We start from the raw sequence: 14,627 nt of genomic DNA, 5'->3' as shown, positions 1-14,627 counted from the left end.
TTCTTGGAATTACAAGATCCATATCTTGGCAAATGCCGAAAGAACCATCTGGCCACGAGCTTCCTCATTTGTATATGAAATAAAATGATACCATTTGGCAAAAGAAAAGTTATTTGTAATTGGTCCTCTGGGTACTTTTAGTTTAATGAGAAATCTTTTTGAGGAGGACTGTCTGCCATACTTTTGTAAACCAGTATTCTAAAGTAGGCAAACCAAATGTCTTCCAAAATTTTGCGAAAGCTGCCTGTGTAGTGTTAATAAATGTAAGGTAAGCTCTTTACTTTGTAAATCTGCTTCCTTCTCTGTGATTCAATAATATAAATAAGGTGATGGAGTTACTGTCTTTTGTAATTAAAGAAATGGTCACTGAAGAATTTACACCAAAATTCTGCAACCTTAGGGCAGTCCCGCCACATAAAGGTAAAGGGACCCCTGACCATTAGGTCCAGTCATGACCAACTCTGGGGTTGCGGTGTTCATCTCGTTTTATTGGCCGAGGGAGCCGGCGTACAGCTTCCGGGTCATGTGGCCAGCAGGACTAAGCCGCTTCTGGCGAACCAGAGCAGCACACGGAAACGCCGTTTACGTTCCCGCCGGAGCAGTACCTATTTATCTACTTGCACTTTGACGTGCTTTCGAACTGCTAGGTTGGCAGGAGCAGGAGCTCACCCTGTCGCGGGGATTCGAACCGCCAACCTTCTGATTGGCAAGTCCTAGGGTCTGTGGTTTAACCCACAGCGCCACCCGCGTCCCACATGTCTCTATAGGTGCCAGTAATTTAACACCCCTCCAGCACATGGGTGAGCTGCTGGCCACACAAGGTAAATGAAAGCTGCCTAGGCATAAAGTACCAGCCATGAACTGGCTTCAGTGAGATTTCTCTTGTTTGAGCAGACAGAAGGTGGTTTAAGCCAAAATTCTTTCCACCACTCCTCTTCCACTGGAGTATCTCAACTGAGTTCTCACCAGAGTCTCTGATTCTGAGCAGACTGAAATGAAATATTTATTAACATTTAATGTAATAAAGAAATCAAACCTTTTAAATGATTATTTACTGAATTGAGTTCACATCAACTTGTGAGCCTGAGAGAAAAGATCTAACCCTAAAAGCTTCAAGTGACAAATTTCTTTGTAAACCTTTAGCTAGTGTCTGCTGCAGAAGGTTTCTTCTAGGTATTCTTGTAACCTTTGGGACATCTGTCACCTCAGTAGGTGGGAGCCACTAATTTATTTGGGCAGATGGGATCCCTGGTGACTTGGTCGCTCCTAGCGCTTCTTTGAGCTTCCCTGCAGAAAAGGTGGGTTTGGAGGGAGAGGGGCTGCATCTCACAGGTGCTTTCAGAGGAAGTTCCAAGCATATGGGGGCAGCAGGAGACCTAAAGGAATGAATATCACTGTCAGACTGTATTCAGTGGGGTTTAAGCAGAAGTAAATAATGCACAGGATTGCAGGCTTAGTTTCATAAGGAATTACTGGGCAATCTGAGATGGTTTATTTCCCACAAATGGCTCAGATTACATTTTTTTCTTGCAATGTACTTACATTTGGGGTAACTCTTTCAACAACAGAATTCCTCCACTTATTGGGAGGGAAAGGCTGACATGGAAACACTGCAGAGAATTTATGGAATATCTTTTCCGGAAAACAAAATGATGAAAGAGTGGGAGAAGGTCCAGGAGGAAGCCAAAAATCGTGATCACAGGAAAATTGGCAAAGTATGGTTTGTATGCATTCTCTTGGCTTTGAAACCTTTTTTATCTAACAGATTTATTGCGGCAGAAGCCTTTGTGGACTAGTTTCTTTGTCAGATGCAATACATATGCAACAAATGCAGCAATAAATGTTGGTTTTTGATGTGACATACGAGTCCTTTTATTGCTTTGGCTCCCTAGAACTGCTAAAAGTGTACACTGCAGAACAGTTGCCGTGTTTTCAGGCGTGGGGGTTGTCTCAAGACTGAAACAATGGGCACTCCAGCATTGTGCAGCTGTGTTCAAGTGTCAAGCAGCTTTCTGACATGAGGGTTAAAAGAGAAGCGAGGAGGAGGAACCTTTTTGGCTCTCTTATCCAGACCTGTCTTGAGGGCCAAATTTGAGCCCATGTGCAATATATATTGAAGTCTTGAAGTAGGGATTTCAAAGCACCTTGCAAGGTGCTGCTGAAAGGGAAAGTTTTTGGCAGCAGAGAGTGGAAATCCACCTCCATGCCAGCTTGATTTCACTGTTGAAAAATAAGTCCGTTGAATGACATGTTTGCATTGCATGACTGCACAGAGTAATGATTATTTGTCGTCTTCTTTTTGTTAATTTTTTTTTATTCTTTTTCACAATTTAATTCCACATTAACATTAGTAAAAAAGAACATTTTTACACCCCCCCCCATCCCCATGTACAGCAGTATCTTTTCAAAACCTTTTTTTCCGAGATTCCAGGAATCTCTGGACTTCCCTGCAGAGACCAGAAGCCTCATTTCTGCCTTCTTTTAACTTCTGATGTTTGATTGTGCGGGTACAGGAACAAGAACTCTTCTTCTTCCATGAACTGAGTCCAGGAAGTTGTTTCTTTCTGCCCAGAGGTGCCTTTATTTATAATATACTCATGGATTTTATCAAAGTAAGTGACATTTACTAATTTGAAATTGTTATAAAATATTTTTTTCCCTGCAGAGAAATGGACATTGGTTGCTACTTATTTATTTAATTATATGGTTGTTATGGCCTGAATCTTTATTTAACCCAAACAGTGTTGCCCACCTGGAAGAAGCAAATGCCAGCTGGCTTGAGGCTTTCAGAAGTACAAAACAAGCTATAGGAGAAAAGAAACCCTAAAGAGGGGGACTCCAAAGGACAGCCCAGTGAGGTCTGAGCAGGCTCAGAGGCTACAAGGTGCTGGCTGGCTGTTGGGGTGCGGAATGGAGTATTCTAGAAAGTGGCATGGCTGATGGGCTGGAGCCCAGAGCAGGAACTCTACAAACCCTGACATTTTGTAGGTGGTGCCACTGAAGAGCAAGGGCTGGGTAGGGTTAGAGTGGCCCAGCTTTAAATTCCCACTCTGCCATGAAGCTTAGTGCGTAATTCTGGCTCAGTCACCATCTGTTCACCTAACCTACCTCACAGGGTTACTGTGAGGATGAAATTTGGAGTGTGTGTACCCACCCTCTCAACACTTTTTGAGGAAGGGTAGGATAAAAGCGTTATAAATTCTAAGCAGGTATGAGCTTTGAGTCTAGAAGTATCGACATGCTTATTAAATGGTCTGATCAGCAAGGCTATTCCTGTTTGCAAGTGTGGTATAAATTAAGGTGACAAGGATGTACCTCTGCCTGGCATTTGATGTGGTTTTTTAGTACCATTTTAGTTTTTCATTTAGTTTTTTAGTAGCGTTTTTAGTACTGTACTTTAAATTGTGACCTGACTTGGGACCTTAGGGTGAAGGCTGGGAATAAATCAAATCATTAATAATGCAAATACTTTAAAGAGCAAGAATTGGTTTGTGTGTGTTTGCCTACTGCTTATTAAGAATTTGGTTTCCTTGTGCAGGAAGAATATCACCGGCGTAACTTCACAGAGGTTGTGTCTCCTAATATCTACAACAGTAAACTGTGGGAGGCTTCTGGCCACTGGCAGCACTACAGTGACAACATGTTCTCTTTTGAGGCCGAGAAGGAAATGTTTGCCCTTAAGCCAATGAACTGCCCTGGACACTGGTTTGTGGTTCTTTTCATTATTACTCCCAATTATTTTGAACTATTGGAAATTTATTTTAGTTTGGATTAAATAAAAATAAGTCGTAATGGGGGGGGGGGGGGCATGCGCATTCAAGAGCAGGGGTGAGGCCCCTCCAAGTCTCTCTGGCCTTTGGGACTCTTCCTCAGGCCACAGCCCTTCCTCAGCCACATCTGCTACAGGCCCTGCTTCACACGCTGCTTGAGTGTTTTTTCCTGCCTGGATTGGGCCCTTGAACTCTAATAAACACTTTGGCTCCCCTGTAGGATAGGCGCGTGTGCGTGTGTGTGCACGCATGCGCAGGAACTACTGTGCAAATGTAACTTTTACATATTACTCTGGCCACACCCACCACTGTTATGTGGCCCCCAGAAGGGAATGTGACCCCTTGGGCTGAAAATACTCTCCACCTTTGCTCAAGAAGATCTCTTGCTGGGCCAGACTTCTATGAGTGTGTGCCTTCTCTCTCTCCTGGCCCCTGTGCCCTCTTGCTTTCTTCTGTCTCCTTGCTAGCTGTCCCCCTTTCTAATTCCCCCGCATTACACCCAGAGTGCACTTCAAGACAGGCTGTGGGTGAGGCTCCAGCTCTGCAGCATCTTGGTTTTTTAGAGGGCCAATTTCAACAAACCAGATGTGCTAGCGGAAGCCAGTGCCAGGATTCCCTCTAGCACAACAGGGCTCCCCCCCCCCACACTGGCTGGATGCAGAGGGATGGTGGGAGGTGCCAGCAGGGGAACCCCCAAGGGAAGAAGGTTCCGAGCCCGGAAAGGGGTGGTGGGACAGTGATGGGTGGTCAGAGGGAGAAGACTGGGAAGGGGAGGTGTTAGAAGCAGAAGCACTAACAAGGCTTAGTGAGGGGGGGGAGTTTGTGAGAAGAAGTCCAGAATCAGAGGCAGAAGCTGAAGCTGGAGAGGAGGGAGGCCAAGAGGCAGAGAGGAGTCAGGCTGGTGAAGAGGCACGGGTGTCTCTCCCTTCTGCTACGACCAGCTCCTCTCCCCCCAGTCTCCAAGAACCAGGAGAGGCATGAAGAGGGTGGCAGAGAAGTTAGCTTCACGTAGGCACCGTCTTAGATTACAGAGGGGACAGGCAGCTGTGGGGAGGCAGGGACCTTCAGTCTCAGCAATTGCTGCATGGGGGTAAGACCTGCCAGACTTGAATTGCTGTGCTCATTAGGCCTGACGCTCCTAGGCAGATCCTATTTTTCCTAATAAAGACTTAACTCCAACTGGCTCAATGTGATTTACTGCTGGCTCCCTCTAGTCAATACCCCTGCTTCTCTCCAGATTTGCTGTGGAGTAGCGTTCGAAACTCCCCTTGTTGTAGGCATGTTCTGTGATGGAATTTCATTAATTTGAGCAGTTTCTGAGCTTTGGGTGCAGTATTGAACCTAAGATTTCAGATTAAAACCACCACTCCTGGAAGAAAAGGAGGACCTTTTTCTGCCTCCCCACTTCCAGCCAATCTCTGAAGACTGAAGAAGGGACCCTCGTAAGAATATAAGGGGGGTGGGCATGGGAAGTATGGCTTTGTTTTTTGCAGTCTTCAGATGAGGACTAGACTATGTAATAAATGAACATAAGTTTTTAGCTGCAGTTCATTCATTTTCAGCTTTGTATTCTTGTTATAAAAAGCACACCTTGATACTCCATTGTGGGGCCCATTTAAGGTTTAAGGTGCCATTTAGCTCCTAGCTTTCATATCTCTGTTTCTAGCACTTCTCTGGAGCGTTGGAAGAACCACCAAACCCCAGTGTACAGAGGGAGGAGAGGCAAACTTGTTTCATCTGGCTAGCAGATATGCTCATGCTGACAGAACAGTCCCGTTAGAGTGACATTGAAGTCCACCCAGATGATGCAAGGGGGGCCCAGAGCCATTCTTTGGGCAATGGACGGCAGCAGGCTGCCAGAAGGTCACCAACCCACCAACTCGGAAGTATCATCTTATCAACATGTTCACTTCTGTATTAAAACAGAAATAGCGGCGGTGGACTTTTCTTCAGACCGGCCGTGTTGTTACAGGGGTTGACCTTTCATTGGTGTGCCTTCCTCTCTTCCCCCCCCCCCATATTACTCTGCAATTGAGAAAACATACATGCCTGCAAGGTTTAATGACAGGTGGGCGCAGGATTTAGGCGGGGGAAATGGCATGGGCGAAGCATTGTTTGGTTTAGCAACTGTAATAAAAAAATTAAAAATGTCAGGAGAACTGGCTGCATATCTCCATATTGTAGGTATTTTGACCCTATGGCATGAAACCCACTGGGTGACCCTGAGACAATCACCATCTCTTGGTTTGCCCTTCTCACAAGATTATTGTGAGGATAAAATGTGGGAAAACCCATCTGGACAAAGGGCAGGACACACAGGAGGCATGTGAATAAATAGGTCAAGTAACCATGCTTGGATCTAATAACTATTTCATGTCTCTAGCTTGATGTTTGCCCATCGTCCCCGGTCCTGGAGGGAGATGCCTTTAAGACTTGCTGACTTTGGAGTTCTTCACCGAAATGAGCTTTCAGGGACCCTAAGCGGTTTGACTCGGGTCAGGCGCTTCCAACAGGACGACGCCCATATCTTTTGCACAATGGAGCAGGTAGTGCACTTACGTTGGGGTTGCCACAGTAGAGGGATGCCTTCACTGTTTTTTTTAATGATAAAACAGTTCATGATAAACTAGTCCCTGTGTGGTCTGAGCGCTAAATAGACGGCAGCTGTTGTGAAAGGGCTTCCTAACCAAACCAAACCTGTGCATGTTCTTGCTTGTTAGCATGAGAAGGGACTAAATCCACAGACTTTTATCAGCCACAGGCTGATAGGTAGACATTCAGACCATAGAACTACAATTAGCAGAGATGGCTCTGTGTGATGTCATTTCCCCTCCTTTGCTAGAGAAGAAGGAGCACGTAGTACTCCCTGTTCCACCCCTTCTCTTCCTTTGACCGGTGATATATGCAGACATGCCTCAGCTCACTCTAGCTCTAAAGTTGGTTATGCACATACCCAAAGCTAGCTGGTTATACTGTAAATAAAAGTGCCTGCATAGTTTTAACTGCTGCCTTTGCTGTAAACCAGTGCATACAAAGTAAGTAAATAATATTTTTAAACTACTTTTACGAGTTGTAGCATGATATATTCTTAAGCAGGGTAAAAAGGAGGAACCCTCCTTACTTCATAGCTGAACTTGCTCAAATCAAGGTTTTTCAGCCTAATTCCTATGCTTTTAATTTTGCTGCCAAGGATGGGATTTTAAAACTCTGTTCAGCCCACACATGTGGGCACCTGGAGGGATAGATTGCAATTACTACATCGTCTCCTACCCATTAAATCCCATCCCACACACATCTCCACTGTAAATTTATTTGCATTTTAAATTTCAGATTGAAGAAGAGATGAAAGGCTGCTTGAACTTCTTGCAGTCTGTATATGCTGTCTTCGGTTTTACCTTCCAACTACATCTTTCCACAAGGCCCGTCAACTTTCTAGGGGAAAAGGAGATCTGGGACCAGGCAGAGAGGGTAATTTAATTCTGCTACTCTAAAAAAGAGAATACAGCGACTTTGTGTGGCACCTTTATTATGCAGTTTCCATAAGACGTCTCTGTCTCTCTCTCTCTCTCTCTCTCTCTCTCTCTCTCTCTCTCTCTCTCTGTGTGTGTGTGTGTGTGTGTTTTTACGTATTTATGAATATCTGATGGATACATGATCATGGCAACTCGGAAATGGCCGGAAAGGGGGGCAGAGACAGGGGTGAGGGACATAACCCCTGCACAGATTGGTCAATGCCTCTCTCTCTCTCTCTCTCTCTCTCTCTCTCTCTCTGTGTGTGTGTGTGTGTGTGTGTGTGTGTGTGAATGACCGACTAATTTGTTTTGAACTGTTAAATTGCTTTAACCTGCCTTGGGACCTTATGGTAAAGGACAGGTAAGAAATAAGAAGTAGAAGCGGAAGCAGTCATAGCAACAGTTCTTATATTTCTGGCATTTAAACTAGCAAGGAAGAGCATGAGGACACATGGATCAGAGGATGGTTAGATGTTTTAAGCATTGGTGTGCCATGGGGGCTAAGCTGTAAGAAGTCTAACTTCAGGTGAGCCGCAATCAGTACTATCCGCTTCCCAATTTATTTTGGAGGATCGTTGTAAGGAATACAACAAAATAATGTAAATGAAGAACTGCTCTTCTGATTTATTCTTAGCAACTCCAGAACAGCCTGGATGACTTGGGGGAGCCCTGGAAGCTAAATCTGGGAGACGGAGCATTTTATGGTCCCAAGGTTAGTAAATATTCATGCTTTTGTACTCATGCTCTTACTGAAGCCTACAGGTGGAGGATAAATGGCAAAGCGCAAACTATAATTTTGCCATTGTTGTCCTTTGCAGATTGATATTAACATCAGAGATGCTATTGGTCGGTACCATCAGTGTGCTACTATCCAGCTTGACTTCCAGCTACCTATCAGATTTAATCTTACTTATGTGGGGTAAGTTTGCATAAGAGTCTTTTAGGACTTGAGCTGATCTGCTTAAATATGTAGAGCCTAAAACAAGGAAACAAGGGATCAGAGGAGGCTGTAAATGGACTTGGAGGTACTAGGCAACAAGCTGAAGAAATGCTTAAATGTCTGGAGCATTGGTGTGGCATAGTAACTGAGCACAGTAAGGGCTCATCCACACTTCCGTTTGCCCCACTGCTTTCCCCCAGGAAAACCCATGGTTTAGCGCTGAATCATGTTTTCCAGAGGTTGCTCTTTGTTCTGATTTATCACCAAAGTGCGGGTTTTCTGGGGGAAAGTGATGGGGCCGAGGCACAACCTTTCAGGCCCATGGTTAGAAAGCACAGGACAAGGGCCCGTGTGGACGAGCTCAAAGTCTGATTTGAGGTGAGCCACATCAGCACTGACTACCACATGTGCTATAAGGAGATAAAATTGCTCTCTTATTTCAGAGGATTATTGTAAGGATTGCAACAATCTGAAGTACATAAATAAAGACCTGTGAATACCTTAAAGCAATATAATATGTACTAACAGTAAACTAAATTATCTGAGGGCCAATCCTTCTTTCACCAAAACAGAACTAATCATGAACAAGGGAAGAGTTTTCAGCAGGCTCAAGAGAGCCTCAAGGTTTTCAGAATAGATTGGTGATGCAAAGTGTTGTATGATCTGTCAGTGGGATGCAACTTGTTGAAATGGCACTCTTCCCAACTCCTTCCTTGTGAGAAGTTGTAATTCAGTAATGTAATGTAATTAGAAGCCATGCCTTTTAATGTGCTAGAATTAACTCTGGTAAAAGAGGGGTGAAACCAGATTCAAATCAAGATAAGCTTGTATTAAATTTTTCCACTTTTTAACTTCCATTCTTTCACAGAAAAGATGGAGATGACAAGAAGAGGCCAGTGATAATCCATAGAGCTATTTTGGGCTCGGTGGAGCGAATGATTGCCATTCTGGCAGAAAACTATGGTGGAAAATGGTGCGTAGCAGTAACTGGAAGCAGTTCTGAAAGTTGCAGAGAGTAGAAAGCACCCTGTGGTCTTGAACACAAAGTTTAATTTTCGCAGAAATACCGTTTTTAGAACAATTTCATCCTGTCACAATGTGGCCTTTGCTACCCTGGTGCCCTCCAGATGCTTTGTACTACAGCTCCCTCCCTTCCTGGAGTTGGTGGGAGTTGTAGTCTAACCCCCCCCCCAAGTGCCCGGCTGGGGTAGAAGCTCAGGCAGAAGCTCCTGAGCAGCATTTCAGCTGCTCCAAACATAAAACAGTAAGGCCCAATGTTCCTATGGCGTTAGCCAGCAGTAAAACATCCATTCCCCCCCCCCCCGTGAAATGCTTTTGTCACAGTGGATGTTTGCACGCCAGCAGCACACTCTGCCAGAACACTGGCTGCTGGCAAGCGAGTGCTGCATGAGCATGGGTTGGCAGAGGGTAAGCATTTTTTATGCAAGATGGTTGGGGGCGTATAGACTACTTGCACAAGTAATTACTTACCTGTGATCTGCATTTTATATAAATTGAGTCTGAGAAACACACTACGAAGTTTGTAGTGCAAACATGAGCACAGACACAATATGTTTCCATAATGCAAAGTATGTCTGCATGTATGCGTGTGACGTGTAAGCAACTGCGATTAACGCTGTGTGGAAAAAAAGTTTATAATAGCTGCATATTCACTGAGGTTCTTATTTTGGCCAGGCCCTTTTGGCTTTCTCCTCGGCAGGTCATGGTAGTTCCTGTCGGTCACACCTGTGAAGAATATGCTCAACAGGTAAGAGCAGAAGTGTCAACTGCACAACAACTGAAGTGTTTTGGTTTTGTTCAGGTATAACATAGGAAGCTGCCTTGTATTTAATCAAACCATTAGTCCTTCTAGCTCAGTATTCTCTACACTGGCTGGCAGCAGCTCTCCAGCCTTTCAGGCCTCCGTCTCTCCCAATCTTATCTGGAGATGCTGGAAATTGAATCTGGGACCTTCTCCTTGCAAGGCAAATCCTCGACTACTGAGCTTCTCAGCATTTTGGCTAAGGTCAAGTGTAGTTATATATAGTTATAAAATCCTGAATTACTGTAATTTTCAGCCGAGTTGTACCCTTTTTAAAAGTTGGTTCAGATCTGCAGGTGTTCACTCTGCTAAACTTTAATGACATTTCCGAAGACTTGAATATGGCTTGGGAATCTTTGCTGCTAGTATTTTTATCCCTCCTACTGTTTCCAGCCTCTCTGCTGTGCAATTGTACTTTGTTTCCTACATGTATTTTGTTGTTGTTTTTGTTTTAAATAGAAATTTTTAAAGTATATTATGTAAAGGAGATAATTGTTCACTGTTGTGATGTTTAGAACTTCAGGAATAGAGGCTGCATGTATACAACCCTCCGCATGCTTCTGCCTTGAACTCTGTGGAATTTCCTTCTGCCAGAGCATGTGCTTTGCTTGCAGAAGGTCCCCAGTTAAATCAGCAGCATCACTGTGTAGCCCTGGGAACACAGCCCTTTTCTGGAGAGCCGTTGTTGCTCTGGGTAGACAACACTGAGCTAGGTGGGTCAGTGGTCTGAGTCAGCATAAGCCTGTAAGTAATGTTACTTAGACCTAAGCGTGTTACCCAGCAGCTGTTTTTAAACTGTGTTGCAAGGAACTCTGGGATTCTTTGGGGGCTGATGACCCTTCTGCGCTGAGAGGTTTGATCATAATGGCCAAGCTTCCCAGAAGGTCAGCTTCTTTGCCTTTAGAGAGTTTCCCTGCCAACGAACCACCACAGGGAGGCTTCTCAAATGTACTCCCACTAGACCTAGGCCAATGATGTGGCCCAACATAACGTGGTAGGTGCCCTATTTGAATGGAGAGGGCCCATTTAGAACACACACCCCAGAAATATACCTTGCAACGCAGGGGCTTTTGTGGCAGACACGCAGAGGTTTCTCAGTGTACAGATTGCCCTGAAAAGCCTTGGAGCTTTGAAAAGTCTGCTTCTCAAGATACGTCGGAATATATCATTTGGCACAGAAATGTTACCAAATTGTAAAATGTAACACATTTTTACATTGTCTTTTTTTTTTTAAGATTTGCAGTGACTTTTTTGCAGCTGGATTCATGGCTGATGTTGATCTAGATCAAAGCTGCACCTTAAACAAGAAGATAAGAAACGCACAACTGGCTCAGTATAATTTTATTTTTGGTATCTATGACTTTTCGTTCATCATTCTTGCCTCCCACCTTACTCAGAATGAAAAACCCAATATGGTTGACACAAGTAGAGAATGTTCTTGTTGGGTAGAGGGAAAAGTTCTGTCCCTCATTTACTGCCAGTTTCAGGGTAGCTTGCCCCAGTTTTCATGTTTGGATAACATACTAAGTCTTAATAGGTTCAGGGGCTATTTAGCTCTTCTCTGACTTCATTGGGCTACTTAATAGTTTATTTGCAAGGTGCGCTTCTAAACATATAAGAGCAAAGCACATAGCCTAGGGAAAAACTGCACTAACAAATGCTTCTTGAATCTGAATGTTTTCTTGTGAGTTTAGCTTTCCTTTTTTTGGTCAGAGATTTTAATTAAAGAGTTTGGATTTGATATCCCGCCTTTCACTCCCTTTAAGGAGTCTCAAAGCGGATAACAGTCTCCTTTCCCTTCCTCCCCCACAACAAACACTCTGTGAGGTGAGTGGGGCTGAGAGACTTCCAAGAAGTGTGACTGGCCCAAGGTCACCCAGCTGCTGCATGTGGAGGAGCGGAGACGCGAACCCGGTTCCCCAGATTACGAGACTACCGCTCCTAACCACTACACCACACTGGCACAGAAACATGTAAATTTGTAGGAAAACAGTGGCTTTACTAATTTTTTCTCCAAAGTAAGTACTGGCCAGTAGAAACCACTATTGGCTGTAAGTTCTCTGAGTTTAGTAGCTGGATATAAGAACTTGCTAGGCATTTGTTGAGCTCCAGTGGTGATATAGAATGTTCGTAACAATTGAACCATTGAGCAGTGTAACAATCTGTCAGTGCACAAGGCCTTTGTTGATTGGCGAGAGTAGAAAAGGGAGACCAAAGCATCATCACAATAGAAGGCAGTACACACTGTGTGTATAAATTATATATGTTTGAGAGAGAAGTACATGAATTGATAGTTCATGTGAGTAAATAAATTATAGCCACAGGATATATTCTGAAAAAGTACATCTGTGGATTTTCATGGGCCTCATAAATCTTAGTGTGAGCCACAGCATTGCTCAGAAATTACCCTACTGAATCCAGTAGGACATCTTATTGAGTAAGTGTGTAGCATTGTCGCAGTACAAGGCATTGTGGCTGTGTGCCAAGTAACATTGCTCTGCGTTGTTTCTTGCAGTGGTTGGAGAAAAGGAGAAAACTAATAATGCTGTGAATGTGCGAACAAGAGACAACAAGGTCCATGGAGAAGTTTCAGTCACATCTGCCATTGAAAAGCTAAAGGCATTGAAAGCATCACACACTTTACATGCAGAAGAGGAATTCTAGTTATTGCTAATGGAGAGTGTACTGAAAGGTGAAATATTGGCTCTATCATAAATGTGTTCACCTTGAATTTAGCTCCACTATGCTTGGTGGGCTTTACTTCCTGGCAAGTGCATTTAGGGCTGCAGCCCTCCATCAAGGCCGTAGTTTGATGCTATAGTACATCATGACATTCAGAAAACTAAACATGTAGGTGATGCAGGTTCTTTTGAAACAATTTCCAGATGGGTAGCAAAGACAACCAAGAGGCTTGTGTTACCTTAAAGACTTAGGGTTGTGTTCAGGGTTAGTCTTACAGGAAGGAAGAATCGTGTGATGGGAGCAGGCAAAGACAACTTCAGAGCCTTCTCCACAGTTTACATTTTATATTATTTGTTTTAGTGCTTTAAAATTGTAAACTGACAAAAAGACAGTATATAAATGCTGTAAATACTCATAGTAGATGCAGTGAAAATAATAGACAAACTAACAGGCCAATTAATTTCAAGGGGTCTCCTCTGAATATAATTTAGTTGAATGCATCCCTAACATTTTTATTTATTTATTTATTATGGCACAAGTTGAACCATAACTCAACACCTGTTACTCAGGTTATCAGCTTCTTGCATCTGCAGAAGTTGATGGTAGTCCATGAAAGTTTATAGCATAATAAATTTGTTAGTCTTTAAGGTGACACAAAACTCCTTGAAGCTGTTGTATAAACTGTAAAAAGAAGAAGACGCATTATTAGATACCACAGGCATCTTGCTTTAAAAAAACACTTCAAAATTACACAGCAAATCTCCCTTTCATAGAATGAAAGGCCTGGGGAGGTTCATACAGAAGTTCTGTTACTGCTACTGCTTTCTGAGGAGAGTAGCATATCCTCAAAATGCAACTTTTTGTGAGCTAGTGTGCGAGTTATTTTGAGCCTGTCTGAGCAATCTTATTTGTGGCAACCTCACCTGTTCATATTAGATTCTCTCATCAATATGTTGGAGTTGCCTTTATGTTTAGAGGTCATGTTGCAAAACAATAGCGTCTGGGTTGAAAGGAAAAGACTCCCTGATGCATCAGTCAAGTGAAGAGTGACTCCCAAGTGTGGAACTCAAATAGCCTTTCACTGGTGTCAAGTTCTACATTGTGCCGAGAACTGGCTTATATGTAAGGTTATGCCACAGTTCTGTGTAGCACAAATGGGAGATCTCCATATTTACATAGCATTGTCGCTTTGCGGGCACAATCCATCAGGAAGTCCTGCTGGAGTCTCATTGAAACGGAACAGGTTATTTGGTCCATTTCATTGGGTGTGCACTTCCTGATGGATTGATCCTTATAACGTGTTCTTATTTTTTTAAAAGCAAACTCTGGCAAATTAGAGTTGCTTCCCCCACTTTAGAGCAATGAATAAGCCCACATAGAAGCTTTTGAATAAAATTACATTATAATCAGCATGAGTTGCCTCTTTTTTCTATGAGTAACTTTCTTCTTTGAAATAATGCATTCAAGTCAGAATTATCAATATTGTACCTTAAAGTATACATTATTATTATTATTATTATTATTATTATTATTATTATTATTATTTAAATGTGCAGTGTTCCTGCATAGAGAAAGCTACAATACTGATTTGATATGTCAGTGCCTTGCACAGGGGCAAAAGGAAAACCAGCACTTCATGCTTCATATTTGAGAAAATGATAATCTTGATTGCTACATCTTTTAAAATATGGACGTGTTTTTTGCTTAGCTTTTAAAAAATGGTGGCACTTTACAAAGACACAATTCTTCTAGACAAATTATTGAGGTGTTTCTTTATGTGTAGCCCCTGAACCAGTGTGGGCTGGTCTTTGATGCCTGGGGTGAAAAACCTAATTAACTGAAGTTTGTACTATTATGCATAGTACAAAAAAGCAGTTAGGGCCTTCTGCTCCCCTCAGTGC

General features: G+C 43.1%; 1 protein-coding gene across 2 annotated transcripts in view; it reads left to right on the top strand.

Moving 5' to 3' along the window:
• The window catches only part of TARS3 (threonyl-tRNA synthetase 3), a 29,660-nt gene extending 15,522 nt beyond the window's left edge, over window positions 1–14,138 (top strand). For both annotated transcript variants that reach the window (XM_081170555.1, XM_081170556.1), the window contains exons 9-19: window positions 1,569–1,715; window positions 2,514–2,612; window positions 3,539–3,705; window positions 6,154–6,316; window positions 7,101–7,238; window positions 7,917–7,994; window positions 8,101–8,201; window positions 9,091–9,195; window positions 9,918–9,990; window positions 11,280–11,394; window positions 12,560–14,138. In XM_081170555.1, coding sequence (XP_081026681.1) covers window positions 1,569–1,715; window positions 2,514–2,612; window positions 3,539–3,705; window positions 6,154–6,316; window positions 7,101–7,238; window positions 7,917–7,994; window positions 8,101–8,201; window positions 9,091–9,195; window positions 9,918–9,990; window positions 11,280–11,394; window positions 12,560–12,708 — 1,335 coding nt within the window. In that variant the 3' untranslated portion in view covers window positions 12,709–14,138. The remainder of the gene's footprint in view (window positions 1–1,568; window positions 1,716–2,513; window positions 2,613–3,538; window positions 3,706–6,153; window positions 6,317–7,100; window positions 7,239–7,916; window positions 7,995–8,100; window positions 8,202–9,090; window positions 9,196–9,917; window positions 9,991–11,279; window positions 11,395–12,559) is intronic.
• Window positions 14,139–14,627: the final 489 nt, after the last annotated feature.

This window comes from Podarcis bocagei (assembly GCF_964188305.1).
Source record: "Podarcis bocagei genome assembly, chromosome: 14".
Taxonomy (NCBI): Eukaryota; Metazoa; Chordata; class Lepidosauria; order Squamata; family Lacertidae; genus Podarcis; species Podarcis bocagei.
The sequence above is the reverse complement of the archived record's forward strand: the minus strand, read 5'-3'. Positions and strand labels throughout refer to the sequence as shown.